The sequence below is a fragment of the Oncorhynchus mykiss genome, chromosome 19, assembly GCF_057628025.1.
Source record: "Oncorhynchus mykiss isolate SJ-2025 chromosome 19, ASM5762802v1, whole genome shotgun sequence".
Classification (NCBI taxonomy): Eukaryota; Metazoa; Chordata; class Actinopteri; order Salmoniformes; family Salmonidae; genus Oncorhynchus; species Oncorhynchus mykiss.
The window spans coordinates 25,375,412-25,400,843 of record NC_143040.1 but is presented as its reverse complement, the minus strand read 5'-3'; the positions used below and the strand labels follow the sequence as shown (position 1 = coordinate 25,400,843).

Here is a 25,432-nt window from a genome sequence, read left to right as displayed (position 1 = left end):
GCCTACAGGGCCTGAGAGTAGCCCTCACCAATGTAGCTGAGTAAGAAAAGTAAAATCCCCAACATTTCCCAAAAGTTCTCAGGTTTTTCTGAAATCCTGGTTGAAGGATTTCCAGAAACCACAGGAAATGTTGCAGGGGAGTGAATCTTCTAAACAGGAAATTAGAGGCTTTTGGTGGCAAAAATGACCTGAAAAGTTCATGAAATGCCCTCGAAATTGCAACGTCGAAGACGAGCAATTTATCAAAAGAAATAATCAAATGACCAAAGAAATAAGTTACCTGAGGATGACCAGGTCGATGCTGCTTGCCTCCACAACCAGCACTGAGGGGAACTCCTCCTTGGGGAGCAGCAGTGGAGGAACCATGTGGGTGCTGTTGAGCTTATAACCCGACGGGGAGGACGGGGTGCTGCTCATCTGCATGTCCAAACAACATACCTTACTACAGTTGTGCCAATGTGTTTTCTACCAGTTTCTTCTATTGGAGTCGGCTCAGGATTGAGAGAGAATCAATTTCAAGAGTCGATTCCCGACTCAGAATCAGAAATGACTCCAATATATGATCACCTGAATTAAACAATGAATAAATACAATAATATTTCTGGAGGAGAACAGGCAGCCCTATCTTGGCCTTCTACTCCGTGGCAGAAAGGATGGCCCTATTTTTGTTGTCGGGCATGGGGTACTCCACAGTGCAGATGTCCTGTAAGAGAGACATGTTGGCCAGGATGTCCTCTGGGAAGGGGGGCCTTGAAGGTCTCCTGGTAGGGCGTGGGCCCACAGGCCGTCACTGTATTTAGACAGCAGCTCCTTCAGTCTGAGGCACGCCTCCGCAGGGATGCTCACCGCTGTAGGGGAGAGGGGGGATAGGGGTGGTGGGGTAGGGGAGCCCATCCATGTGGGGGAGGTGAGGAAGGGAGGAGTTGGGGGGGGGAGTAGGGGAGAAAGTGGTAGTTGTGGGCTTCCATGAGGGCGAGGTGGAAGTAGGGGAGGGTTTCCACAAATTACAGGTGGGTGTAGGGAGAAGGTGGGAAGGAGAGGGCTTCCACAAGGTAGAGGGGGCAGTTGGAGAGGTGGGGGTATTGGTCGGGGAGTGCTTCCACGAGGGGGCCGGTGGAGTGGGCGAGGTCTGACTCTGGTTCAAGGAGGGGCTCTGCAGTGAGTAGAATAGAGGGGCCAGTTTCATTGGGTTGGTGGTGACTGGTTTGACTGGAGCGGTAGTGATGGGTTTAGCTAGGAGGGTTGTCACTGGTTTGACAGTATAAGGGGCCGTTGCGGGTTTGACTGGTGCGACAGCAAGGCTGGGGGGTTTGGGCTGAGGGGGGTAGACCAGCCTATCTGCTCGATTGGTACTAACGGGCTTCTCAACCTGAAACACAAAGTTTCACTCAATGCATCAAAGTGCATGAAACATCTCAAAACACTACAGGAAAAAGGCGCGACTATCGAATGTTTCCGAAAATCTGTGGGTGAAAAATAAACTGGTAGCTATTCTATCGTTTCAAAACAATTCCTTTTGTTGCTGTTTGAAGGGAAACAAAGATAATATGATTTTCCACTAGATACTTACTGAGCAGACATGTGTCCAGTTCTCCAGGTCTATGACCCCTTGGCCAGGTAGGTCCTGGTTGTGCATGTCCCGGTACACACAGGGCAGCTTGGACAGCCACAGACCACTGTAGTACTTCTTCAGCACTTCAGAGATCCGACTCTGGACCACCTGGGGGTTGTAGCCTCCCGGCTGAAGGGCTTTGGGCGTCGGAGGAGGAGCAGAGACGTTACTGATGGTAACGGAGGGAGCTGAGAAACAGTAGGATGAATGGACGACACATTATTACATAGTATACCAGCAAGTCATGTTCAGTAGGGTGAAATCGTTTTCAAATGTTTTGTACAGTAACACTACCACCACTAAAGCGTCCAGAGGACAGATGCACTCTTCCTTTTATTTCTTCTTGGTACTTTTTTTAAACTGCACCGTTGGTTTGGGGCTTGTAAGTAAGCATTTCACCTGTTGTATTCGGCGCGTGTGGCTAATAAAATGTTCTTTGAAACCAGAAGGCCTCTACGGGGATACACAGCATACACTTCCTAGGAAGAAATACTCTGTCTTTCGGATTTCAGACAAAATCTCCACTATGAATCTGCTGCTATGGAATTAGCCAAATCTCCAACTGGAGAAAGGAGGGTCCCACTTGACTTACCAGGAGCTTTCTGGGTGGTATTCGAAATGCGATGGTTGTCTAGAATGAAAAGGTACATTTCTTGTCTGGCCTGAAGAAAAACAGAGGTAGAGCAATATCTGTTGGTACTATTTGAATGCAGAGAAGACATTTTGCAGTAACGTTACATCAAATGACATTGAATACGATATAACATCACAAACCACCTATGTCTTACACAATGGTATGCGTTAGTGCCCTCCACACCTCTCATACTAAAACATGTGTTCCTTCCACTCACCTCTCACTCTGTTTCACCTGAGTGATGGACTCCCTGTTCTGACTCTGTAGGGGCCGGAGCAGGGGGGGGGGGGGGGGGGGGGTTGACCCTCATGCCAGCTGTACATCTTCCTGATGTCTTCCCCCAGCGCTGAAGCCTCCACAGGTGTTGTAGCTCCGCGGCCGTTGGGGTCCCATGGAGGTGTAAGGCTGGCTCCAGCCAGAGCGCACTGGAGCACGGTCAGGCTGACGCAGGGACATGCGAGGCTTCTCTGGAGGAAGACAAGGGGAGAGACAGAAGAGGTAGATGTCAGTGATGATAGCATCCTGCTTCACTTTTTCACTCACTGGTTGTATTAATATATGCAAAGAATCAGGAGAGAGAGAGAGACGGAGAGAGAAATATGATTTTGGTCTGAAAGGCCCTTATTCTTAGCTCTTTTTTTATTTTTATTCAAGTTCTCAAAGGAATAGTGAACTGGGCCATCGAGGAAAGACACATTCAGAAAAAGAGCCATTGCCAGATGACACTGACTGTGACAAGGACAGACGAGACCTAGCATAGAACACAAAGTTTGAAGCCAATTTCGACCTCGTCTGACAGTTCAGCATCTGGGAGCTGCCAGGCGCCCTCTTGCTGGACTTCTGAAGAGCGACCAGCTGAGCGATGTGGGCCGTTTCTTGACAGACTGCAGCAAAGCACATTTATCTACAGGAGAAATATGGAGAGTACAAGCTCATACAAAGTGACACCTATTGGCTTAAAACTTAAATCTGACTAGCTCAACTCTCCTCAAACTCCGAATCTGTCCTTCCTCCTGAAATGTGTACGTCTTCACTTCCCTTCATTAGATTTAAAAGGAAAGTGGCAGGTAGAATGGAAACGGCTGGTATAAGGGTTATGCTGCTTGCTCCCGAGGGGCACAGGCAGATTTTTTTTACTTAGTCGGCTCGGGGATTAAAACCAGCGACGTTTCAGTTACTGGCCCAACGCTCTTAACCACTAGGATACCAGACACCCGTTTATTGGGACGAAGGCCTTGCCTCCCCCCATGCAATTCTCCATCCTGACCACAGCGGGGGTACTGCGGAGGAAGCACTCCAGTGAAGGGTAGCCCAGCTTTCGGTCAGGGATGAACTCCCCCGTCAGCGACCTGTATTCCGCCTGATGGACACCCCGTTCTTATTGGCCTGGAGGACAGCCCGGAGCATCTTCTTCATCAGACATCTGGTCAGGAACATAATGAAGAAGACAGCTGTCAGTATCAACACAAAATTACGAATGAACTACTTTGTATTGCAGCGCCATTTTGTTCCTTCTTAAATACAAATAAACAAATGGAGACAATTTAGAATGAATGTTCAATCATTGCGCTAGATAGCTAAGTCAGTTAGGTTCTACAGTCACCAAACACACAATTATACACACTTACCAAGGCCTCAAATATGCTCGCTAAATACTTCAGCTGTAGATATGTAGTTAAGTTAAAGTTACCTCGATATAACCAGCTCAAAAACGATCTAGCTATATGGTTGCCCACTTAGGCTACAGCTTTCCCAGTGTTTGTTGTTAGCCAACCAAACAAAAGTGGTGATTGCAGCAAAGATGTTTAGAAGGTTACAAAAGTTTGTTTTGATTGTAGGTTGAACTGGATGACAAAACAATGTGGCACCTGTCATGGAGGGACGCCGATCTTTGGGCGGTCAAACACGTTTTTCAAAGTAACTTTTCCTATAAACATGCATTGTCCTGAGCTACTGTATCCAATGTCAGTCCTTGCACTATATTACTGTCTACGGGTAAGCTGTAGCCTTAACGTTGCTGGCTAAAAAATGCTAGCTAGCTAGCTAGCCAACGTCTGCTAACGTTAACTAGCGCCTAGCGGGCAACTTCACTGGAAGTTATTGTAACGAAAGTATCCAAGCTTCAAACTAACGTTAGTTAACGTACATGGCTATTGTTAAAAGTTGCGTGTGGGGCGCCCACGTTCCCTCACGTTCAGGTGGTCAAATGTAATAATTATCAGCATTCGTGGCAGCATTTAGTAAATATGTGATTTGTTATATTGTAAGACATTTACATAAATGTAATTATTCACGTTCAAGTCAAAGATACTCAATTACAATCATTGATTCAACCAGAATGTCAACATATTTAAATACACTTGACTGTGGCCTATGTACAGTATGTGTGGCATACTATAGCTGCTGGACATAGTTTGGGGGTAGGAGTGCTGCGATGGGGGGAATGCAGATTATTTATTTTTTTGCAGGTGCTGAAGACTTCTACATCAGTCTGCTAATACAGAACTAGTAAAGGCCCAGTGCACTACTTTTGTGATGTTTAACTATGTAATAACTGAAATGGTCTAGTCATTCCTTTTTGTAGACACTCTTATCCAGAGCAACTTACGGTTTGGTTACATTTGTATACTGGTCCCCCATGGGAATCAAACCCACAACCAGAGCATTGCCAACAGCATGCTCTACCAACTGAGCCACATTATTACATCATCACAAACCACTTGATGTCTCAATGTACACAATTATTGTATTGTGCATTGTTTTTTTTCATGGTGATGGAAAGCCTACAGGTACAAACCTAGATGATTATTATTATATATATATATTAAATGTAACCTTAATTTAACTACACAAGTCAGTTAAGAACAAATTATTATTTACAATGACAGCCTACACCAGCCAAACCCAGACAATGCTGGGCCAATTGTGTGCCGCCTTATGGGACTCCCAATCACAGCCAGTTGTGATACAGCCTGGAATCGAACCACTGTGTCTGTTGTGACGCATCAAGCACTGAGATGCGGTGCCTTAGACCGCATCTCAGTGTCAGGACGTGATATAATCCTAGTAAAATGTTCCTGTCTTAGGTCAGTTAGGATCACCACTTTATTTTAAGAATGTGAAATGTCAGAATAATAGTTGAGAGAATGATTTATTTCAGCTTTCATTTCTTTCATCACATTCCCAGTGGGTCAGAAGTTTACATACACTCAATTAGTATTTGGTAGCATTGCCTTTAAATTGTTTAACTTGGGCCAAACATTTTGGGTAGCCTTCACCAAGCTTCCCACAATACGTTGGGTGAATTTTGGCCCATTCCTCCTGACAGAGCTGGTGTAACTGAGTCAGGTTTGTAGGCCTTGCTCGCACGCGCAGTTCTGCCCACAAATGTTCTATAGGATTGAGGTCAGGGTTTTGTGATGGCCACTCCAATACCTTGACTTTGTTGCCCTTAAGCCATTTTGCCACAACTTTGGAAGTATGCTTGGGGTCATTGTCCATTTGGAAGACCCATTTGCAACCAAGCTTTAACTTCCTGACTGATGTCTTGAGATGTTGCTTCAATATATGCACATAATTTTCCTTCCTCGTGAAGCCATCTATTTTGTGAAGTGCACCAGTCCCTCCTGCAGCAAAGCACTCCCACAACATGATGCTGCCACCCCCGTGCTTCACGTTTGGGATGGTGTTCTTCGGCTTGCAAGCCTCCCTCTTTTTCCTCCAAACATAATGATGGTCATTATGGCCAAACAGTTCTTTTTTTGTTTCATCAGACCAGAGGATATTTCTCCAAAAGTACGATCTTTGTCCCCATGTGCAGTTGCAAACCATAGTTTGGATTTTTTTAATGGCGGTTTTGGAGCAGTGGCTTCTTCCTTGCTGAGCTGCCTTTCAGGTTATGTCGATATAGGACTCATTTTACTGTGGATATAGATACTTTTGTACCTGTTTCCTCCAGCATCTTCACAAGGTCCCTTGCTGTTGTTCTGGGATTGATTTGCACTTTTTGCACCAAAGTATGTTCATCTCTAGGAGACAGAGCGGTATGACGGCTGCATGGTCCCATGGTGTTTATAGTTGGCACTATTGTTTGTACAGATGAACGTGGTACCAGGCGTTTAGAAATTGCTCCCGAGAATGAAACACACTTGTGGAGGTCTACCATTTTCTTTCTGATGTCTTGGCTGATTTCTTTTGATTTTCCCATGATGTCAAGCAAAGAGGCACTGAGTTTGAAGGACCTCAGCGTTACTCTGGACTCTAATCTCTTTTTTGACGAACATATCATATTTCTTTTTTTTGTTTGAATTTTAAACCTTTTTCTCTCCAATTTCGTGGTGTCCAATTGTTTAGTAGCTACTATCTTGTCTCATCGCTACAACTCCCGTACGGGCTCGGGAGAGACGAAGGTTGAAAGTCATGCGTCCTCCGATACACAACTCAACCAAGCCGCACTGCTTCTTAACACAGCGCCATCCAACCCGGAAGCTAGCCGCACCAATGTGTCGGAGGAAACACAGTGCACCTGGAAACCTTGGTTAGCTCGCACTGCGCCCGGCCCCCAACAGGAGTCGCTGGTGCGGGATGAGACAAGGATTTCCCTACCGGCCAAACCCTCCCTAACCCGGGTGACGCTAGGCCAATTGTGCGTCGCCCCACGGACCTCCCGGTCGCGGCCGGTTACGACAGAGCCTGGGCGCAAACCCAGAGTCTCTGGTGGCACAGCTGGCGCTGCAGTACAGCGCCCTTAACCACTGCGCCACCCGCGAGGCCTCAATGATATTTCAAGGACAGCATTACAATGGCTTGCTCCTACCTATCTTCCCGATTTGGTCCTGCCGTACATACCTACACGTACGCTATGTTCACAAGACACAGGCCTCCTTACTGTCCCTCAGCAACCAGCTGGAGGTAGGGCTTTCTCCTATAGAGCTCAATTTTTATGGAATGGTCTGCCTATCCATGTGAGAGACGCAGACTTGGTCTCAACCTTTATGTCTTTATTGAAGACTTATCTCTTCAGTCGGTCCTATGATTGAGTGTAGTCTGGTTCGGGGGTGTGAATGTGAACGGAAAGGCACTGGAGCAACGAACCGCCCTTGCTGTCTCTGTCTGGCCGGTTCCCCTCTCTCCACTGGGATTCTCTGCTTCTAACCCTATTACGGGGGCTGAGTCACTGGCTTACTGGTGCTCTTCCATGCCGTCCCTAGGAGGGGTGCTTCACTTGAGTGGGTTGAGTCACTGACGTGATCTTCCTGTCCGGGTTGGCGCACCCCTCGGGTTTGTGCCATGGGGGAGGTCTTTGTGGGCTATACTTGGCCTTGTCTCAGGGTAGTAGGTTGGTGGTTGAAGATATCCCTCTAGTGGTGTGGGGGCTGTGCCTTGGCAAAGTGGGTGTGGTTATATCCTACATGTTTGGCCCTGTCTGGGGGTATCGTCGGACAGGGCCACAGTGTATCCCGACCCCTCCTGTCTCAGCCTCCAGTATTTATGCTGCAATAGTTTATGTGACGGGGAGCTAGGGTCAGTCTGTTATATCTGGAGTATGTCTTATCCGATGTCCTGTGTGAATTTAAGTATGCTCCTCTAATTCTCTCTCTCTCTCTTCCCTCGGAGGACCTGAGCCCTAGGACCATGCCTCAGGACTACCTGGCCTGATGACTCCTTGCTGTCCCCAGTCCACCTGGTCATGCTGCCACTCCAGTTTCAACTCTTCTGCCTGTGCCTATGGAACCCTGACCTGTTCACTGGATGTGCTACCTTGTCCCCGACCTGCTGTTTTGGACTCTCTCTCTACCGCACCTGCTGTCTCTAACTCTGAATGATCGGCGATGAAAATCCAACTGACATTTACTCCTGAGGTGTTGACCTCTTGCACCCTCTACAACCAATGTGATTATTATTATCTGACCCTGCTCGTCATCTATGAACGTTGGAACATCTTGGCCATGTTCTGTTATAATCTACACCCAGCACAGCCAGAAGAGGACTGGCCACCCCTCAGAGCCTGGTTCCTCTCTAGATTTCTTCCTAGGTTCTTCCTAGGTTCTGGCCTTTCTAGGGAGCTTTTCCTAGCCACTGTGCTTCTACATCTGCATTGCTTGCTGTTTGGGGTTTTAGGCTGGGTTTCTGTGCAACAGTTTGTGACATGTAAAAAGGGCTTTATAAATACATTTGATTGATTGATTGATGTAATTTGATCAATAAAAATAATTAATTTGATGTGGATGTTTTGTGTCTTTACCCTTAACTTTGCACCTTTAATATGAGGACATGGTTTTGTTCTTTCTGGATTCCATTAGAATGACAATCAAAAAGAAAGGGACTTCAATTCCGACAATTTAATCCTGCAAAATACTGTTCTTAATTATACAACTAGATTTTTTTGACAGAGCAGAGATGCTGAATTCTTTTGTTGTTACTTGAGCCCAATACATCTATATTGTTCTGCTAATACTAGTAAAGGCCCAGTGCACTATTTTTATGAGAAAAAAAAACATCTTTAAGAATAAACATATTTTAAAATGTATATACAATACCAGTCAACATTTTTGATACACCTACTCATTCAAGGGTTACACTATTATTCTACAATGTAGAAAAATAGTACAAATAAAGAAAAACTCTGGAATGAATAGGTGTGTCCAAACTTTTGACTGGTTCTGTATATTTTTTTTATGATGATGATTTTTCAGGGAGTGCTGCAGCGCCCTCAGCACCTCTACTTCCCGCGGCTATGTGGCCTACTAAAAACAAACGGGCCATTATGAGGTAAAAAGCATAACTGTGTCCATTTGTCCTGTCATCTTTCACAGTAGGAGTAATTATGTAGCTGTTTCCCGAATTTACAATACATTAATCATATTATTCATCACATACAATACATTAATCATATTATTCATCACATACAATACAATACATTAATCATATTATTCATCACATACAATACATTAATCATATTATTCATCACATACAATACATTAATCATATTATTCATCACATACAATACATTAATCATATTATTCATCACATACAATACATTAATCATATTATTCATCACATACAATACAATACATTAATCATATTATTCATCACATACAATACAATACATTAATCATATTATTCATCACATACAATACAATACATTAATCATATTATTCATCACATACAATACATTAATCATATTATTCATCACATACAATACAATACATTAATCATATTATTCATCACATACAATACATTAATCATATTATTCATCACATACAATACAATACATTAATCATATTATTCATCACATACAATACATTAATCATATTATTCATCACATACAATACAATACATTAATCATATTATTCATCACATACAATACAATACATTGTAAGAGCTTGGCCTACAGAAGAATTGGCCTGTAGTATCAAGTGTAGCACTCATGAGCCAAAACGTGTCCTCGAAATGTCTGTAGGTCTACTAAATGTTACATCACAGTATTGTACTACACTATTTCAGGCCGCGCGTGTATAAACCCGGAGCAGAATCAGTCAGTTAATGCCTGCCCATTGGTCATCGTCTGATCTGACGTAACTGTAGCGGCTGTGGCCGTCATCTCTGGTGCCTGTCCCATCTGTTCGGTCTGAGAGGCCAGCAGCCAGGCTTGGACCACAGTTTCCTGGTGGTGAGTGGGACAGGACGTGGTCCTGTTCTTCCTCAATAGGATCAGTCGTGGGTTCTTCATCAGGGTGTAGAGGAGCATCCATCGCCGCCTGGCCCGGCTTCCACGGGCTGAATCTACAACACAGTGGTATTAGAGAGAACTTCCACGGGCTGAATCTACAACACAGTGGTATTAGAGAGAACTTCCACGGGCTGAATCTACAACACAGTGGTATTAGAGAGAACTTCCACGGGCTGAATCTACAACACAGTGGTATTAGAGAGATCTTCCACGGGCTGAATCTACAACACAGTGGTATTAGAGAGAACTTCCACAGGCTGAATCTACAACACAGTGGTATTAGAGAGAACTTCCACAGGCTGAATCTACAACACAGTTGTATTAGAGATAACTTCCACAGGCTGAATCTACAACACAGTGGTATTAGAGAGAACAATTTAGTCTAATATACACTCACATCATGAGAAACTTCAACCTAGAGAAAATTATATTTTAAACAGCCCATTATTTGATCTGCAGCTGTGTTCATGACATCTTAATGTTAACGGACCTGGCGAAGATGTGTTGTTGAACGTGGAGTAGGATGCTGCCTCTGTGGTCCTCTGTTGTTTCGCCATGGTGTTGGACAGGAGAAGGTGACAGAAACACACCATGACAGGGTTGTTGTGGTAGTGGTCTGCAAAAATCATCCCGATCCAAGTGCTGTAACCTAAAATAGACAGTCAAAGAGTTACATTCTATATGACATGTACTTGCCACACACTCTTTGTCATGCAAATCCTGTGAAATGCTGCCACCTTCTGTATAAATCCTATATTACAGGCCCTGTGATTGACGAGAGCAGTGTTTCCAAACCTTAGTCCTGGGGCCACTCCTCTGGAGGAGGACCGAGTTTGGGACTAGCGTCCTACACATCAAGCTGCCACACTCTACAGCAGTGGTAGGCAACCCTGGTCCTGGAGTGCTACAGACACTTCGTGATTTGGATTTAACTGACCTGGAAGACGAGGTGTGTCGAATTTAGGCAATCACTGAACTGATTAATTAGTTCAGTTGGTCAGGTGTGGTGTCTCGTTGGAACAGAATCCTGCAGTACTGAAGACATTCCAGGAACAGGGTTGCCTACCCCTGCTCTACAGAAAGGAGAGATAGGCTCCTGCTCCTATGAGCCGTTCTGGCTGGCTACGCACTTATAGTACAGTGATTGAATCACCTGTTTGTATGTAGCTGCACCTGTGTGAGTTTTCAACCAAAAACTATAGGCTTTAGTCAGAGCCTTTAATTAGGGCGGAGAGTTTTTCCTGGTCAGGGAAAACCCTCTGGGCCCTAACTAGGTCACTAAACTGACCAGGGTCCATGGACTCGTATCCCTTCGGCATGATGGTACGGTCGATGCGTGACACCAGCCAGGTGCCCACCACGCAGCTGGTTAGCAGACGCAGGATGCAGTTACTCAGGCCCATCACAACGTTGTAGAAGAAGAAGAAGTAGTTGAAGTTGTGGAACGCCTTCCTAAAAGGGGAGATACCATAGAGTGCTATGTCAACAACGTACACTGAGTATACCAAACGCTAGGAACACCTTCCCGATATTTCGCCCTCAGAACAGCTTCAATTTGTCGGGGCACGGACTCTACAAGGTGTCGAAAGTGTTCCACAGGGATGCTGGCCTATGTTGACTCCAATGTGTCAAGTTGGCTGGATGTCCTTTGGGTGTTGGACCATTCTTGATACACACAGGAAACTGTTGAGCGTGAATAACACAGCAGTGTTGCAGTTCTTGCCACAAACCGGTGAGCCTGGCACCTACTACCATATCCCATTCAAAGGCACTTAAATCTTTTGTCTTGCCCATTCACCCTCTGAATGGCACACATACACAATCAATGTCTCAATTCCCTCAAGGCTTAAAAATATATTTTTTTACCCTGTCTCCTCCCCTTCATCTACACTGATTGAAGTGGATTTAACAAGTGACGTCAATAAGAGATCATAGCTTTCACATGGATTCACCTGGCCAGTCTATGTCATGGAAAGAGCAGGTGTTCTTAATATTTTGTATACTCAGTGTATGTATTTCCTGATATGTATGCAGAACATGCCAAAGTGGGGTCACGGCATGTGTGTGTCTGTGGTTGTGTGTGTTCTTGCGTGTGTGTGCAAACCGCTTGACTGCACATTGTCTTTGCCACAGATTTATGCATTATGAAGCTCAACTAGCCCTGGTTTGACGCTAGCGTCTCTCCTGGCCAATAATCTGCGGAAATGCGCAACGCCAAATGCTAATCGTACTCGATAAAACTCAAACTTCCATTAAAACACACATGCAGGGTACTCAATTAAAGCTACACTCGTTGTGAATCTAGCCAACATGTCAGATTTTTAAAATGCTTTTCGGCGAAAGCATGAGAAGCTATTATCTGATAGCATGCAACACACCAATATACCTGAAGGGGACGTAAACAAAAGAATTAGCGTAGCCGGCGCTACACAAAACGCAGAAATAAAATATAAAACATTCATTACTTTTGACGAGCTTCTTTGTTAGCACTCCTATATGTTCCATAAACATCACAAATGGGTATTTTTCCCAATTAAATCCGTCCATGTATACCCAAAATGTCAATTTATATAGCCCGTCTGATCCATGGAAAATCTCCGTTCCAAAACGCAACGTCATTTTTTTTTTTATTAAAAAAGTTGCCTATAAACTTTTACAAAACACTTCAAACTACGTTTGTAACCCAACTTTAGGTATTTGTAAACGTTAATAATCGATCAAATTGATCACTGGGCGATCTGTATTCAATAGCAGCTACTCTTGAAATCATGGTCCTTTGTCTCTCTCCCATAAATCTCTTCCTGTTCCTGGAGGACAGGAAAGGCCTATTTCTTATTCCACCAAGGATTTAAACAAATGAAAATGCCAGTACTGGCGACATCGTGTGGAAGTTGTAGGAACTGCAACCTCACCGTTATCTATTTTTGCTTGCAATAAACAATTCAGAGACTGGCGGATGAATACTTTTTTGTGGTTTTTGTGACCAGGTTTTTCTTGGGATTTCGCTTGCTGTTCACGTTCTGTTATAGTCACAGACATTATTTAACCAGTTTTAGAAACTTCAGAGTGTTTTCTATCCACACATACTAATCCTATGCATATACTATATTCCTGGCATGAGTAGCAGGACGTTGAAATGTTGTGCGATTTTTAACAAAATGTTGAAATAATTCAGGGGAGCTTTAAGAGCTTGCGTAACTAAGGTCAACTAAAATAAATAGCTGTGGGTAAAGAAAAATACTTGTGAAAAGATATTTTGATGTAAACCAGGAAGTCCAATGCCAATTTTTGTCCCAATGTTTACCTTTGCAGTATGATATGTATAGTACAATGGAAGCTGCTGAGGGGAGGACGGCTCACGATAATGTCTGGAACTAAGCTAATGGAATGGCATCAAACACATAGAAACCATGTGTTTGATACCATTCCACTGATTCTGCTCCAGTCATTACCTCTTGTGGTACAGTACCAGTGAAAAGTCTGGACACACCTACTCATTTAAGGGGTTTTCTTTATTTTTTACTTTGTTCTACATTGTAGAATAATACGGAAGACATCAAAACTATGAAATTACACACATGGAACCAAAACAAATCAAAATATGTTATATTTGAGATTTTTCAAAGTAGCCACGCTTTGCCTTGATGACAGCTTTGCACACTCTTGGCATTCTCTCAATCACCTTCATGAGGTAGTCACCTGGAAGGCATTTCAATTAACAGGTGTGCCTTGTTTAAAGTTAATTTGTGGAATTTATTTCCTTCTTAATGCGTTTGAGCCATATTATGGCAAGAACAGCTCAAATAAGCAAAGAGAAATGGCAGTGCATCATTACTTTAAGACATGAAGGTCAGTCAATACGGAACATTTCAAGAACTTTGAAAGTTTCTTCAAGTGCAGTTGCTAAAACCATCAAGCGCTATGATGAAACTGGCTCTCATGAGGACCACCACAGGAATGGAAGACCCAGAGTTACCTCTGCTGCAGAGGATAAGTTCCTTAGAGTTAACTGCACCTCAGATTGCAGCCCATTGTAGCTTCACAGAGTTCAAGTAACAGACACATCTCAACATCAACTGTTCAGAGGACTGTGTGAATCAGGCCTTCATGGTCAAAATGCTGCAAAGAAACCACTACTATACGACACCAATAATAGGAAGAGACTTGCTTAGGCCAAGAAACACGAGCAATGGACATTAAACCGGTGAAAATCTGTCCTTTGGTCTAATGAGTCCAAATTTGAGATTTCTGGTTCCAACTGCCGTGTGAGGTGTGATGGTGTGGGGGTGCTTTGCTGGTGACACTGTCTGATTTATTTAGAATTCAAGGCACACTTAACCAGCATGGATACCACAGCATTCTGCAGCGATACGCCATCCCATCTGGTTTGCTCTTAGTGGGACTATCATTTGTTTTTCAACAGGACAATGACCCAACAAACCTCCAGGCTGTGTAAGGGCTATTTGACCAAGAAGGAGATTGATGGGGTGCTGCATCAGATGACCTGGTCTCCACAATCACCCAACCTCAACCCAAATGAGATGGTTTGGGATGAGTTGGACCGCAGAGTGAAGGAAAAGCAGCCAACAAGTGCTCAGCACATGTGGGAACTCCTTCAAGACTGTTGGAAAAGCATTCCAGGTGAAGCTGGTTGAGAGAATGCCAAGAGTGTGCAAAGCTGTCATCAAGGCAGTGTGGCTACTTTGAAGAATTTCAAATCTAAAATATGTTTTGATTTGTTGAACAGTTTTTCGGTTACTACCCGATTCCATACGTGTTATTTCATAGTGTTGTGTCTTCACTATTATTCTACAATGTAGAAAATAGTCAAATTAAAATAAAAACCCTTGAAAGAGTAGGTGTGTCCAAACTTTTGACTGGTACTGTAAATGTGGGTGTTTTATCATGCACCATGTCCTCCCTTGAAATCCTTTAATTAAGGAACTGTTAAGCATTCTTCTTTCTTTGTGTGAGCGTTCCAAAGAAGCACACTAACCATAGATTGTGACTGGGTAGAGTTGTGATGGGTGAATGACTGGTGACCAGTAGGCTAAGGTGAACGTTAGGTCAAGAGGTATGGCCTGTGTTACATAATACCGCACCTGTTGTTGAGTGCCAGAGGTTTCTTCCTGTCTGACGGTGAGATCTTGTCCTGAAGGAAGAACACTTGGACCAGCACCACCTGTAGTATAACCAGTCCTATAACGATACCTATGGTCAAACTGATAGAGAGAACGTTACCTCATACAGGATAAGGAAACTCACACTGCTTGGATATGCATACATACCAGGAAATATGTTACGTCGACGCTCAATGGGTAAAGAAATACCAGCGATCACTGACATTTTTTTCATATGAGCTGAGCGGCTCCTTGAATATGTTTTATTTCTGAATAGTTACAGCCTATTTAAAGCACTGAACGGGCCAGTTTCCCAAATCCAGATTAAGCCTAATCCTGGACTCAAAAACACTTTCAATGGAGATTCTCTGTTAATCTGGGTCTGGGAAACTGTCCCATGGAGTACACTTACAGAATAGTTCCCATGTTGGTCAACATTTCCAACACTCTTCCATTTTGGATGGGGAGGACCACTCCGTAGGTAAAGAGCAACGCAAAGACGAACTGGACAAAGTGAACAATTAGAAAACCTGGAAGAAATTGGAGAACTTTCATATAGAATGCATTTATTTATCTATCCAATAAATAATTATTCACGGTCACCTCCAAAATTATTGGCACCCTTCATAAAGATGAACAAAAAAGACTGTAAATAATACAAATACTGCGCTATACTGTATCCCCCCAAAAAGTGACAATTACATAGTTTTATACTAATACAATTGCTCGGAGAAAGAGATTACGCTTAAGAAGTAGTTTTTTTTATCTAAAAAAGATACCTGTCAATATTACTGGCAACCTTGAAGATTATTATAAATAAAATCAAACTAAATAAAATGTGCATTAACATTCTACTTTTAAAAAATGTATCTCAGTTTAAGGAACTGTATTGTGGCCTTCCTTGGCTTGCTGTTTCACTGGGGTATAAAAATGAGGTAACACACGTGCAAAATCCCTTTGTCATCCATCACCATGCGGAAAGGCAAATAAATCACAAATGAAAAGAGACAACTGGTTGTTGACTTTCATAAATTAGGCAATGGGTACTAAAAAAAAACCTGAAAAACCAAATATACCACTATTAGGGCAACATATACAAAGTTTAAAACCACTGGAACTGTGGTAAACTTCCCTGGTAGAGGACCCAAGTGTATCTTGTCCCCACACACAGTGAGGAAGACGGTTCGGATGGCATCAAAAAATCTTGGGGTCACCAAGCCTCCAACTCAAAAGTTAGACGCCTACACCATGCCAATAGGCTATTTTATTGAGAGCAAACTACAAATGTAAACTCCTGGAGTTTGCTAAACGGCATTGGCACTTGGATTGGAACCGGGTGCAATGGCCATCGCAGTCTCCGGACTTGAAACCCATTGAAAAGCCGAGGTTTGAATTAATGAGGGCAGTCCATAAGCGCAGACCAAAGGATATCAAGGATCTGGAAAGAGAAGAATGGTCTAAGATCCCTACCAATGTATTTTTCAATCTCATTAAGCATTATCGGAGAAAGGCTTAGCGCTGTTATCCTTGCAAGGGGAGGATGCACAAAGCGTTGAAAACAGGAAAATCATTTTCACAGATATCTTTGAGATTATATTTTATTACTTAAAACGAAACATTTTTCTCTGAGCAATTGTATTAGCATAAATTAGTATTTTGTTTATCATATAATATGTCTCTGTATTGGTATTACTTCTTTTCCACAGTATTCTTTGCTCATCTTTATCAAGAGTGGCAATCATTTTGGAGGTGACTGTTTATGTCTCATTCTATATATCCCCTTATAAGTATTGTATTGTATTGTGTGGGCTGAAAGGAAGAGGAAAGGTTGTCTTACCCCACAAAGTAAATGCTATTTGCCATCCGGAGTATCTTGTGATGGCAGCCTGTATGTAACGTTACAAAATATGACTCTTAAATAGTTTGACACTACAAATAACATTCCCAATAATTCTGTGGAACATTCTGGCATTGGAATGCGCTGCTACTCACCACACTGACTGCAGAATTGGGATTATGGAACTTCTCAGGAAGAAAGGCCTTCTCCCCCGCCCACAATCTCTTCAGATGTTTCCTGTGACAGGGCGAAAATTATAACAGCAATGCTAACAGATCATACATCATTTACATATTCTATACTGTGTATATACAGTATATGGAATATTTGTGGAATAACTGCATCAAACAGGACATACCGGTAGCATGCTAACACATGGAATGTGTATGACACAGACGTTAGGCTGGCAAAGATGGTTGTGGCTAGCCAGCACTCTGGAAAATCATTCAAACAAACAAACTGATACGTAAACTATGCAGACTGATGAATGATAATGGTACAAATATTCAGGCAAACTCTGCACTCTTTTAAAAAAGGGTTCCAAAAGGGTTCTTTGGCTGTCCCCTATGGTTCCAGGTTGAACAATTTGGGTTCCATGTAGAACCCCCTGGAACCATGTAGAACCAGATAGAACCCTCTGGAACCATGTAGAACCAGAGGATTCTACATGGAACCCAAAAGGGTTCTTCAAAGGGTTCTCCTATTTGGACAGCCGGAGAACCGTTTTAGGTTCTAGATAGCACCTTTCTTTCTACGAGTGTGGGTGCGGCAACACACGCACGCAAGCATGCGCACACACAATAGTCTAAACCATGCTCCTTACTTCTGGCAACGTGAGCGAATTCCTCAAATTGGGGGATCATAGCTACAAATATCTCTGTCTCATTGCAGGAAAAAGCCAGCTTCTTCAGTTGGTCTTTCAGAACATCCAATTTATCAAACGCATAGTCACTGAGACTATAGTCAGCCAAAGTCATCTGTGGAAGGACAGACGCACCCAAAGCACACAGTCAGAAGCACACAAAAATATGTCAAATAAAATACCTAAAATAAGTGTAAAATAACACATGAAAAACCTAATCCCGCCCATATAACAAGGCGAACCGTGTATAAGCCAATCAGGGATATGATGGATGTGCCGATCATTCTGTTAGGGAACTTGAAGTGGGGGTCCCAGTCATAGACCCTCCTCTGGAACCAACTGGCCTCCAGTTTCCTATCAAAACGATTACCGGAATTTAACGAAACCATTCTTAACGCTCCATGAAAAATCTTTAAGACACACAACCAGTTGATGCTGAATGTTTGCAAGACCAACGATGAAATGTGAATGATTGTCACGTGTTGAACATAGTAGACCTAATTTTGAAATGGTGTGACAGGCTGTTACCAATGGTTTACTTTTATATAACCACAGAATATATCATGAGCCAGTGTTTCTCCTACTGTTGTCCTACCGGTCAATAGGGATCCTCCTCAACAACCTCTGTACATGCTTGGCCTGGTGACACTGGATTAGCTGGTCTTGGTCCTGAAAGAAGATTCTTGTCAACAGACAAACTCATCATTCATTGGATGGTTGCTCCACAAAGTCGGGCATGTCTAAAGACCTTTTGGCATGCTGAAGACTAGTAAATGCAAACCTAGACCTCTCCCCTTGTTGTGACGGCAATTTTTTTTTGAATGATCTGAAGTTCATGATATATATATAGTTGAAGTCGGAAGTCTACATACACTTCGGTTGGAGTCATTAAAACTAGTTTTTCAACCACTCCACAAATTTCTTGTTAACACAATATAGTTTTGGCAAGTCGGTTAGGACATTGTGCATGACACAAGCAATTTTTCCAAAAATTGTTTACAGACAGATTATTTCACTTGTAATTCACTGTATCACAATTCCAGTGGGTCAGACATTTACATACACTAAGATGACTGTCTTTAAACAGCTTGGAAAATTCCAGAAAATGATGTCATGGCTTTAAAAGCTTCTGGTAGGCTAATTGACATCATTTGAGTCAATTAAAGGTGTACCTGTGGATGTATTTCAAGGCCTACCTTCAAACTCAGTGCCTCTTTGCTTGAAATCATGGGAAAATTTAAAGAAATCAGCCAAGACCTCACAAAAAATGGTAGACCTCCACAAGTATGGTTTCCAAAAGCCTGAAGGTACCACGTTCATCTGTAAAAACAATAGAACGCAAGTCTCCGCTCAGGAAGGAGACGCGTTCTGTCTCCTAGAGATTATCGTACTTTGGTGCAAAAAGTGCAAATCAATCCCAGAACAACAGCAAAGGACCTTGTGAAGATGCTGGAGGAAACAGGTACAAAAGTATCTATATCCACAGTAAAACGAGTCCTATATCGACATAACCTGAAAGGCAGCTCAACAAGGAAGAAGCCACTGCTCCTAAACCGCCATAAAAAAAGCCAGAGTACGGTTTGCAACTGCACACGGGGACAAAGATCATACATTTTGGAGAAATGTCCTCTGGTCTGATGAAACAAAATCAGAACTGTTTGGCCATAATGACCATCATTAGGTTTGGAAGAAAAAGGGGGAGGCTTGCAAGCCGAAGAACACCATCCCAACCGTGAAGCACAGGGTTAGCAGCATTATGTTGTGGGGGTGCTTTGCTGCATGAGGGACTGGTGCATTTCACAAAATAGATGGCATCATGAGGCTGGAAAATTATGTGGATAAATTGAAGCAACATCTCAAGACATCAGTCAGGAAGTTAAAGCTTGGTTGCAAATGGGTCTTCCAAATGGACAATGACCCTAAGCATACTTCCAAAGTTGTGGCAAAATGGCTTAAGGACAGCAAAGTCAAGGTATTGGAGTGGCCATCACAAAGCCCTGACCTCAATCCTAAAGAAAATGTGTGGACAGAACTGAAAAGAGTGTGCGAGCAAAGAGGCCTACAAACCTGACTCAGTTACACCCGATCTGTCAGGAGGAATGGGCCAAAATTCACCCAACTTATTGTGGGAAGCTTGTGGAAGGCTACCCAAAACGTTTGACCCAAGTTAAACAATTTAAAGGCAATGTTAACAAATTCTAATTGAGTGTATGTAAACTTCTGACCCACTGGGAATGTGATGGAAGAAATGAAAGCTGAAATAAATTATTCTCTCAGGTATTATTCTGACATTTCACATTCTTGAAATAAAGTGGTGATCCTAACTGACCTAAAACAGGGACATTTTACTAGGATTAAATGTCAGCAATTGTGAAAAACTGATTTTAAATGTATTTTGCTAAGGTGCATGTAAACTTCCGACTTCAACTGTAAATCTCATTTGAATATGAGTCGTAAATAACACAAGTATGTATTTCATCATATCTGATATACGCTATTGAGATTAATTTCCCCATTTCACTGACACAAATCCTCAAACGGATGTGGTAACAACTATTTCTCCAACTGAAATTCTCACCTCAGTTTCAAGCTGGAGTCGAATCCGAACAGCTTTGACCAGCATGTATGTGAACCGCCCCAGGAGGAATACGAGAGACAAAATGGTCGGCCACTGGTAGACGAGCTTCTGGTGACTACCCAGTATCTACAGAGTACAAGTTCAAATTCACATGGCAGTCATAGACACAGAAATACATAGGCCACACCTACTGTAAAGAGTGATGAATGACTTGGAAAATATGGTCAGGGATATAGATTTTGAACGTAGTAAGTGAGAGGAATAACTCATTTGGCATGTGTGATAAAGATATATTATTGAATGCAATGACATCACATACTGTACTGGGAACTATATGTGAGATGAATGGCTTGGGAAATATGTTAAATGTTATACAGTGTATAAGCATTTGAACGTAATGACAATGCTAATAAACGGATGCAAACCAGCTTTGTGAGTGGTATTAGCATCAACGACAGGTATTCAATGCCAATCAAGTTAGGATAAGACATATTTTGTCTGCTATTCAGACAGGCTTCTGTTTTTCTGTGCTATCATGCCAGGATGTCGGAAACACAAAATGGATTCAACACATTCTATCACACAATCATCATATTGGTGGTTCGTCACCTCTTCCCAGAAGAGTGCATATCCATTTTTATTTTCACCTTGATAAGTGCTACAGTCAGTGGCGACCCGTCAATCAAGGCAGGTGGGGTTTTAAGCCCCAGATTTGTTGTTGTTTAATTACAACGTATTTCTTTTTTTTTGGGGGGGGGGTTAGGGTTAGGGTTAGGGTTAAGGTTAGGGGGGGGGGGCTTGCCTGTTTTGCATGTTATTTTGGCATTAATACATGTCACATATCAGTTTGCAAACAATGTAAAAAATGACATATCATTGAGTTAATAAAGCAGCATACAAACATGGTCTCTTTTTTGTTGTCTTGAGTAAGGCAGCTCCAAAATGGTGGTGTTTCAGCCTAGCTCAGTGCTTTCTGTGGTGGTGGGGCAAGCCAGCAGAAAATACGGAGCGTTGCGCAGTGATTGACTCAGTGTTCTATCACTCATGGGTGACTTTACGTCACTGCCAAGAGTAAGAGGAGACATTGAAAATTCTAGCCATTCGGCTGCTGCCATAGAAGTGCCCATCCAAGAAGGCTCAAGGTCATTGGCCACAGATAAAAGCTCGTCAAATCCCGTTATATCTACCGTAGCTTTGATTGGACTGATCATTTCAACATCATACTTTCACAATCTTAGATAGCAGTCATCAACATGAATCAAGTTGACAAATCCTTTTTAATCCTTGTCATTTGAAGAGAAATTATAGGTAAATCGTATCGGTGCTCATCGGCCATTGAACATTACACAACAAGTTGGAAATCGCAAATTCAATGAGTGGTTTGGAAGGAATCAGTGACAGTGGCTGTGTGGTCCCAAATCTGGGATTAATGGTCTCTTGTCCAATTAAAAAATTATAAACATTCAACATTGGCCATGCTGTCAATGAAGCATGATTTGTGCCGCACTCAAAACAACTGTTAACTTGGAGGACCGCCGTGCCACCTTCCTGTTCAAGTGAGCCGAGTGCAACAATGTGAGTCTAAAAATTTATTGTATGCTGCTTCATAAATTATGTAATATGCCAGGGAGATACAGTATGTATACTGTAGCTAAGAAAGTAATACTAAGTGTATGTTGTGTAGTAAGGTGTAGGCCATGTGCCTCACCCTAAAAATGTGGTTCATTTACCCCTCTTAATTTTGTCTACTGTTCTGACTGTTCTACTGTAGCCTATAACCTGTTTAAGAGAAATGTAATCATTGAATATTGTAAGAGCTTTCATTGTCTGCTTATATGCCCACTTTATTTATCCTACGGTTCTGACTTGGTGTACAGGGAGAACACTGTAAGAACGGCCCATGTTCTGAATTCTGTCGCCATACATTTGAAAGTGCTAAACAAATAGTTAAAACGACTACGTCCGTCCTAGTTCGCTCATTAATGTCTTAATCGAAATTACGGATGGCCTTTTATCCGCTTGTCGTGCCCTTATGCCATAGCTTGTACATTTCAATTGTCATTATAAACCACATTTGTTTAAGTAAGTCATTCATATCAGCAATGTTTTTTTGAAAGGCAGTAAAGGAGGCTGAATGAACTGTCTCACTGCCAGACAAGGCTCCGCTGATAGCCAGGTGTAGCAGTGGTAAGATGTTGGGACTGCCGTTTGGACAGCTTTATGTAGGCCCTTTGTAGGCCCTTTTTGTCACCGTTATAGTGCAATTAATGTATTGTTTAGTGTTGTGTAGTGGCTTTGCTGGCATGCATCCCACTTTTTATTTTTTTTGCCCCACAAAGATTTACATGCTAAAATCACCACTGACTACAGTACTCTTGCTTGCAGGCAGTATATGTTGCTAAACCACCTTGCTATACCAGCCTGTTATACCACATTGTTTAAAGTATTCTGAATGGCGAGGGTAAGCGACTATGTGTTGGCTTGTTGAGTACTCACCTACCTTACCAGTGGGACACATCACTGTATCCCACAGCGTGATGATTATCCTGCAAATAAAACCAACCAGGCTGTTATAGGGAGTCCTTAGATCAACACAACTCCTGTTCAGTAAAATAGCTGGGCAGTTCCTGTAATGATTAAATCAAGCTGTCTACAGGTACAGTGCCGTGAAAAAGTATTTCCCCCCTTTCGGATTTTCCCTCTTATTGCATAATTTTTCAACCAAAACCTAACATTAGATAAAAGGGAACCAAATAACAAAAAAATAAATACTCATTTTATTTCTATAAATAACAAAGTTATGCAATATCCAATTCCACTGTGTGATAAAGTAATTGCCCCCTTACACTCAATAACTGGTTGTGCCACCTTTAGCTGCAATGACTGCAACCAAATGCTTCCTGTAGTTGTTGATCAGTCTCACATTGCTGTGGAGGAATTTTGGCAGACTTCAAAACTGCTTTTTTCCCCTAGAACTGCTTTTTTCAGCGACGTGTGGGTTTTCAAGCATAAACTGCTCGTTTCAAGTCCTGCCCACAACATCTCAATTAACTTAGACTTTCTGGACTTTGAATAGGCCCTTCCAAAACTTCAAATTTCTTGCTTTTTTACCATTTTCATGTGGACTTGATTGTGTGTTTTGCTGAATGACCCAGCTGCGCTTCAGCTTCAGCTCACAGACAGATGGCCTGACATTCTCCTGTAGAATTCACTGATACAAAGCAGAATTCATGGTTCCTTCTATTAAGGCAAGTCATCCAGGTCCTGAGGCAGCAAAGTATCCCCAAACCATCACACTACCACCACCATGCTTGACCGTTGGTATAAGGTTGTAACTGTGGAATGCAGTATTTGGTTTTCGCCAGGAATAATGGGACCCATGTCGTCCAACAAGTTATACTTTTGTTATATATTAGTCCATAGAACATTCTTCCAAGAATCTTGATGATCATCCAGGTGCTTACAGGCGCTTTTTGGTAAACTTCAGTCAACTCTTTGGATGAGATGGGTACCATTATGTCTGGCAAAAAACCACACACTGCATTCCACAGTAAGAACCTTATACCAATGGTCAAGCATGGTGGTGGTAGTTCCCTTTATCTAAAATGTGGTTTTGGTTGAATATCTAATAACATGCAGCATAAAAAATATGCAAGAATATAGAAAACCAGAAAGGGGGCAAATACTTTTCACAGCACTGTAAGTCCCTATAGAGCCAGGAGATATTCGTCCTGACCATGTGCCCTGCCTGACCAGAAAAAACTCTGGAACCTGACTTCAACCGGTCAGGTCTCAGGGTTGGTAAAAACTCCTGACCCTACATCATGACATCACATCAAACGTGCACTCACCATGTCAAAGAGTAGAGGATTCCCAGAACAGCCCCAAACTCTCGGCAAGGGGTTGACAGACACGCAAAGAAAGGGAAATAGGCCAGGCCCACCTCGAGAGCACCCACAAGGTACACAAAAGCTGCAAAGACAAAGACAAAGTTTAGCTTGTTTTGAGAGCAGTGCACATATTATTGTCACTAGGGCTATGTGGTCAGGAAAAACTCCCAGCCCTAACCATTATCAATGCTACAGTGCACAATAAGGCAAACAGTGGCATTCATGAATCAATCAAGTACTCTTCCTAGGTTCCTGCCTTTCTAAGGAGTTTCTCCCAGCCACCGTTGTCACGGATCCTTGTTCCAATGTCTTTTGGTCGTGTGAGTACCTGTGCTGTGTTGTTTTGGCTTTCGTGCCGCTTGCATTGTGCAGATGATTACGGGTCTCGACCCGTGTAGTATCATTGTGCGCTTGTGTATTTAATCAAGGTACTCCTCGCTTTTTTGTTTGGGTTTCAACCCTGTGTTTTGTATACGTTGTTTGGTCTTCATCCCCGTGCATTTACATGGCACGCTGTAGTTTGGGTCAATAAAAAACCCTATTACGCATTCTTGCGCCTGTCTCCCGATCCTTCATACCGACGTGACAACCGTGCTCATACATCTGCGTTGCTTGCTGTTTGGGGTTTTAGGCTGGGTTTCTGTATAAGCACTTTGTGACATCTGCTGATGTAAAAAATGGCTTTATTAAATACATTTGATTTGATACTAGGGAGATGAGAAACCCAGCAGGTACTGAGAGCCCTCTGAGGCTCTAATGTTGCCTGACACTCCTGCTACACTGGCGTTCCACTCGCTAAACGACATTCTGACACACCCCTGTTCAGTATTCCATTCACTCAGAAACATTTTGAATTACCTTTGGCCCAGGGTGGAACGTTGAATGTCATGTAATGCTCTGAGAAAAGAAGCAAGACACTGGAGGATACAGCTCCGAAGGCAAACCCATAGGACCATCTGTTACTGAGGTTCTCCATGAGGTCCAGAGGCCTGAGAGGGAGGGGGTAGTAAAGAGGAGTATGTTTGTATCTATGAAGAGTGTTCAAATATTCTATCACACCCTATCCCTCATGTAGTGCAGTATTTAGGACCAGAGCCACACATCATACTCCCCATGTGGTGTAGTACTTTTGATCAGAGCACATACCTTACCCCATCTAGGGTGCAT

At 42.7% G+C, this 25,432-nt stretch overlaps 2 protein-coding genes across 13 annotated transcripts in view; both read right to left on the bottom strand.

The window, feature by feature from the left end:
* Window positions 1-2: 2 nt before the first annotated feature.
* Window positions 3-3,683, bottom strand: LOC118941458 (tudor domain-containing protein 7B-like). The gene is made up of 9 exons (XM_090209688.1): window positions 3,596-3,683; window positions 2,993-3,130; window positions 2,568-2,713; window positions 2,205-2,274; window positions 1,571-1,800; window positions 1,009-1,369; window positions 778-848; window positions 281-417; window positions 3-36 (listed from the first exon to the last, which is right to left on the bottom strand). The coding sequence occupies exons 1-9, from the start codon at window positions 3,681-3,683 to the stop codon at window positions 3-5; spliced, it is 1,275 nt and encodes a 424-aa protein (XP_090065814.1).
* Window positions 3,684-8,572: 4,889 nt separating this feature from the next.
* stra6l (STRA6-like) overlaps window positions 8,573-25,432 on the bottom strand; it is a 24,898-nt gene continuing 8,038 nt past the window's right edge. For 6 of the 12 annotated variants that reach the window (XM_021573516.3, XM_021573513.3, XM_090210595.1 and 3 more), the window contains exons 4-18: window positions 25,124-25,254; window positions 24,227-24,347; window positions 22,876-22,921; window positions 20,376-20,501; window positions 18,393-18,466; window positions 18,040-18,151; window positions 17,759-17,912; window positions 17,294-17,369; window positions 17,091-17,172; window positions 16,936-16,984; window positions 15,511-15,628; window positions 15,081-15,200; window positions 11,267-11,430; window positions 10,469-10,627; window positions 8,573-10,031 (exon numbers count right to left, since the gene is read on the bottom strand). In XM_021573516.3, coding sequence (XP_021429191.1) covers window positions 9,781-10,031; window positions 10,469-10,627; window positions 11,267-11,430; window positions 15,081-15,200; window positions 15,511-15,628; window positions 16,936-16,984; window positions 17,091-17,172; window positions 17,294-17,369; window positions 17,759-17,912; window positions 18,040-18,151; window positions 18,393-18,466; window positions 20,376-20,501; window positions 22,876-22,921; window positions 24,227-24,347; window positions 25,124-25,254 — 1,783 coding nt within the window. In that variant the 3' untranslated portion in view covers window positions 8,573-9,780. Of the gene's footprint in view, window positions 10,032-10,468; window positions 10,628-11,131; window positions 11,431-15,080; window positions 15,201-15,323; window positions 15,629-16,935; window positions 16,985-17,090; window positions 17,173-17,293; window positions 17,370-17,758; window positions 17,913-18,039; window positions 18,152-18,392; window positions 18,467-20,375; window positions 20,502-22,871; window positions 22,923-24,226; window positions 24,348-25,123; window positions 25,255-25,432 lie in introns of those variants that run through there. The other 6 variants (XR_016488853.1, XR_016488852.1, XM_090210599.1 and 3 more) reach the window with 4 other exon arrangements.

Excerpts from the sequence above, each read along its gene's own strand:
- LOC118941458 (XM_090209688.1), bottom strand. The coding sequence starts at position 3,683 with ATGTTCCTGACCAGATGTCTGATGAAGAAGATGCTCCGGGCTGTCCTC. Across the intron at positions 2,275-2,567 it reads GGGGAAGACATCAGGAAGAT|GCCAGACAAGAAATGTACCT; the intron begins GTACAGCTGGCA and ends GTTTTTCTTCAG. Across the intron at positions 37-280 it reads ATCGACCTGGTCATCCTCAG|CTACATTGGTGAGGGCTACT; the intron begins GTAACTTATTTC and ends TTTCTTACTCAG.